This window comes from Nestor notabilis, unplaced genomic scaffold (assembly GCF_000696875.1).
Source record: "Nestor notabilis isolate BGI_N333 unplaced genomic scaffold, ASM69687v1 scaffold34918, whole genome shotgun sequence".
In the NCBI taxonomy this organism is placed as follows: domain Eukaryota; kingdom Metazoa; phylum Chordata; class Aves; order Psittaciformes; family Psittacidae; genus Nestor; species Nestor notabilis.
This window is the reverse complement of record NW_009942067.1, coordinates 15,637-18,853: the sequence shown is the minus strand read 5'-3', so window position 1 is coordinate 18,853 and position 3,217 is coordinate 15,637. Positions and strand designations below refer to the sequence as shown.

The window sequence follows — 3,217 nt, the reverse complement described above, 5'->3', positions numbered from 1 at the left end:
TATATATATATATATATAAAATCACAGTCTCTTGTTCTACTACCTGTGAATTAGTACTTTTGGTCAGTCAATGCATTAACCTTGGGGTTCTCAATCAGGGTGGCAGGGACAGGAGTACTGTGGAGGTGATGACCTCTGAGAATGTGAGGGAAGGTTTCAAAGACAAACTGTGTACCTTACAGTGTCAGCTACTGTGCTTGAACATGTGTGTGCAGTAACTAAATTTATATTCAATGATGCACACCAAGTATCTGAAGGCAGGAACAAACCCGCAAACAATTCCAGATAGCTAAAAGAAAGAAGGTGTTTAAGAATCAAGCTTTAAAAGGAGCGTATGTTCATAATTATACATGACGTACATTCAAAAGTTACATCAACATTTTGATAACCATTCCTACATTTACAGTAGCAAAAACAGCATACAGAAAAGATATAATTTATTTTGGCATTTGCTATCAGCTTGAAGTGCTAAATCAATAAATAAAAATCTGAGTCAACAGCACTACTTGAAAGAGACATAATAGTTAACTGAATTATAATAATACAAGCTTAAAAAACTTGATCTAAGTATCAAGATGATTTTTATAGCACCATAAGCTTTACCAGAACCGTAAAATTTGTAAAGGACATATCTGAATACATCCTTCCCTCCCCCGTGACCACAGAGCCTTGTTTCTTCATGATAGATTTAAAAACAGAAAATACACTTCACTAGTTAACTCCCAAATCAAATCAACACAAATACTAGGTTATTAACATTGGTGATTTTAAGTATTCTTTCCCTGCTCCAAAAACTGAAGTTACCTACTGCCCAACATTAACACCACCAAAATTTTCTAAGTCTATGGCTTATATTCAAGTCATTTACAATGAAGAGTATTTTCTGCTCATAAACCTGGGCCACTTTATAGTTAACAACATACCATTAGTGAAAGCATATGCATATCCTGTCCATTACTTAAATACACATTGGCTGCTACCCATACGCTGCAGGCATTATCATCCTCATAGGCCTACTACTCAAGGCCAGTACATATTCTTGGCTACCCACCTTGAGCCTCTGACTTTGCCTAAAGTAGGCCTAGTGGGATGGTGCACCTTTACTGTTCATTATTTTACGTAGCCAAAAAGAAGGCAATGCAAGCCTTTTCTCAATTCATGAAGCCATTCATCCAATAAGGCAGGATAAACATTTTTTACCTCCACTGTGCATCTTCTCCTGTTCACATGGGTTCCCCACATTTTCCACAGCAATTACCTTTTGGGGAAGATCTGCTTTGGGGCAGGCTAATCAAGTGCTGTGGGTAAATTCTTCAAATACAAGTATAAATAAATGAGACAAATGCACACAGTGACTTGCCTCTGAAGGTCTAAAAGCCTGGCCACTACCATTCTTTGTACTCACTATTCTGCCTTGTGTAGCTTCTCCCAGGAGCCCTCCAAAAGTGATTACAGGAGACATACAGGCACAGTATAGGAAAAGAATCGAGGCCAGGCACTGCAGGCTTAATGCATCCTTGAAGTCACTCAAGAAAAAAGGTGCTTTCCTTTGGATGTCAAGTATCAAACCACCAAAAAGCCTAAATAGGTGAGATGAAACTCGTCAAACTGTACACTAAAGGATTCTAGCTAGTTCAAAACTATGGGCTACACATGACTGCCAGTGCCTACTGCCAGCACAAATTAGCTATTTCATAATCCAGATTAAATCATAACAGTTTAAAATGTAAATGAGAATCTTATCTATTCCATTTCAGTAGTATTCTCAATATAATCAAACAGGTTATCCACATTTTTAAAAGCTGGCTAGGTATTTTTGTATATGGGCTAGATACTGAAAAAAAAAATCTTTGCAAGTGATTTTACCTAATAATGCTTTAAGTCAAATCTGTCCCACAATATTCAAAACAAGGAACAGAAGAAATGTGCTAAGCCTCAACCAAGACCACCGCATTGATACATTTCAGTATTACTACTCCAGTAAGCTGGTTCAAATTCTCTACATGCATATAGTTAGATCCATAAATAAATTTAGGTCTACTATTTTTAACAGTGTTTTCACCTGGAGTATAGAGATATGCTACAAATGGAAATACAAAACCAAACATATATCAGTTCAACTAAGTAAATTGTTAGCAAGAAATCAAAAAGCTTTTGTCAGTTTCCAAAAAATTTACAAGACTCCAAAATATTAGGTATAATTTGCACCTACAAAAAAAAATAATTATTAAAAAAAAATAATTTAATATTCCATTTCTGAGAAAAACAATAGTCTCATCTAACGATAATTCTGTGGGCAGAAATTAACCTCTCAGCTCCACATACTGTCTGCAAAACAGCAAAAGGTAAGTATAACAAGGCCAAAATGGTAAAAATCAACACAAATGTTGTAAAGTCCTTCTTGCAAAAGTATGAGAAAGATGCATTTCATTTGGAAGTTCATTATTTTGGGGATAACAGCATTGTGCATATTTTCCAGAATTTCTCGATTGATTTAATCTATACTCTCCTATGAGATATTAAGGTTTAATCTTAATCAGGAATTTCCAGTGTTTGACTTTTTTGGCAAGTATTACAGAACTAACAGAGAATAACAATGCAAGTCAACTGAAAGAAATTCCTTCAATTTTAGTTTAGATCTAAAACAAACCTGACCAAATCAAAAACATAACAAATACCACATATTTTTTGCCCCTTTATATTCCTGGATGTTCCACTTCATACATGTTTAACAAAACAGATTTACATTAATCGAAATTTTTAGTACCTAGCCCAATACTGAAAATTGTATATTCCTGCTACATTTACTATAATTGCATGCTCTTGACAATTAAAATATAAACCCAAACTTTTAAAGTCAGTTAGTTAAATTAGGCAGCATCTTATATGAAATCCTTCGCAAATGTGTTGAGAAACATTGCCACAGGCTTGAAAATGCTTAAGTGGGTTGGCATTTATAGGCAAGAATTCAACACTTGAAAAGGAAGAAGGATGCGCTCTGACACTTATACCATTATTTTTTTATATTCAAATGTCACCATTAAAAACTAAACTGTGAAGATTTATTACTTTTATTTCTTTATGGTAGCTAGTATTTAGGAAAGTGAACACACCTTCCAGTTCTCTCAAGTTCAGGTCCAGCATGATGGCCTTCTTCTTTGAGAGTCTCTCCTGTAGGAGTAGATCCATTTGGAAATTTAGGTGCCTTCCTTTTCTC

The 3,217-nt window shown here is 35.0% G+C and overlaps 1 protein-coding gene across 1 annotated transcript in view; it reads right to left on the bottom strand.

Annotated features, from left to right (window-relative positions):
- Positions 1-1,360: 1,360 nt before the first annotated feature.
- Positions 1,361-3,217, bottom strand: part of LOC104410908 (sodium bicarbonate cotransporter 3-like) — a gene marked incomplete at both ends in the record, with an annotated part of 16,459 nt that continues 14,602 nt past the window's right edge. Inside the window, 2 exons of the mRNA XM_010021207.1 lie at positions 1,361-1,580; positions 3,114-3,214. Of these exons, the coding sequence (XP_010019509.1) occupies positions 1,361-1,580; positions 3,114-3,214 (321 nt within the window). The remainder of the gene's footprint in view (positions 1,581-3,113; positions 3,215-3,217) is intronic.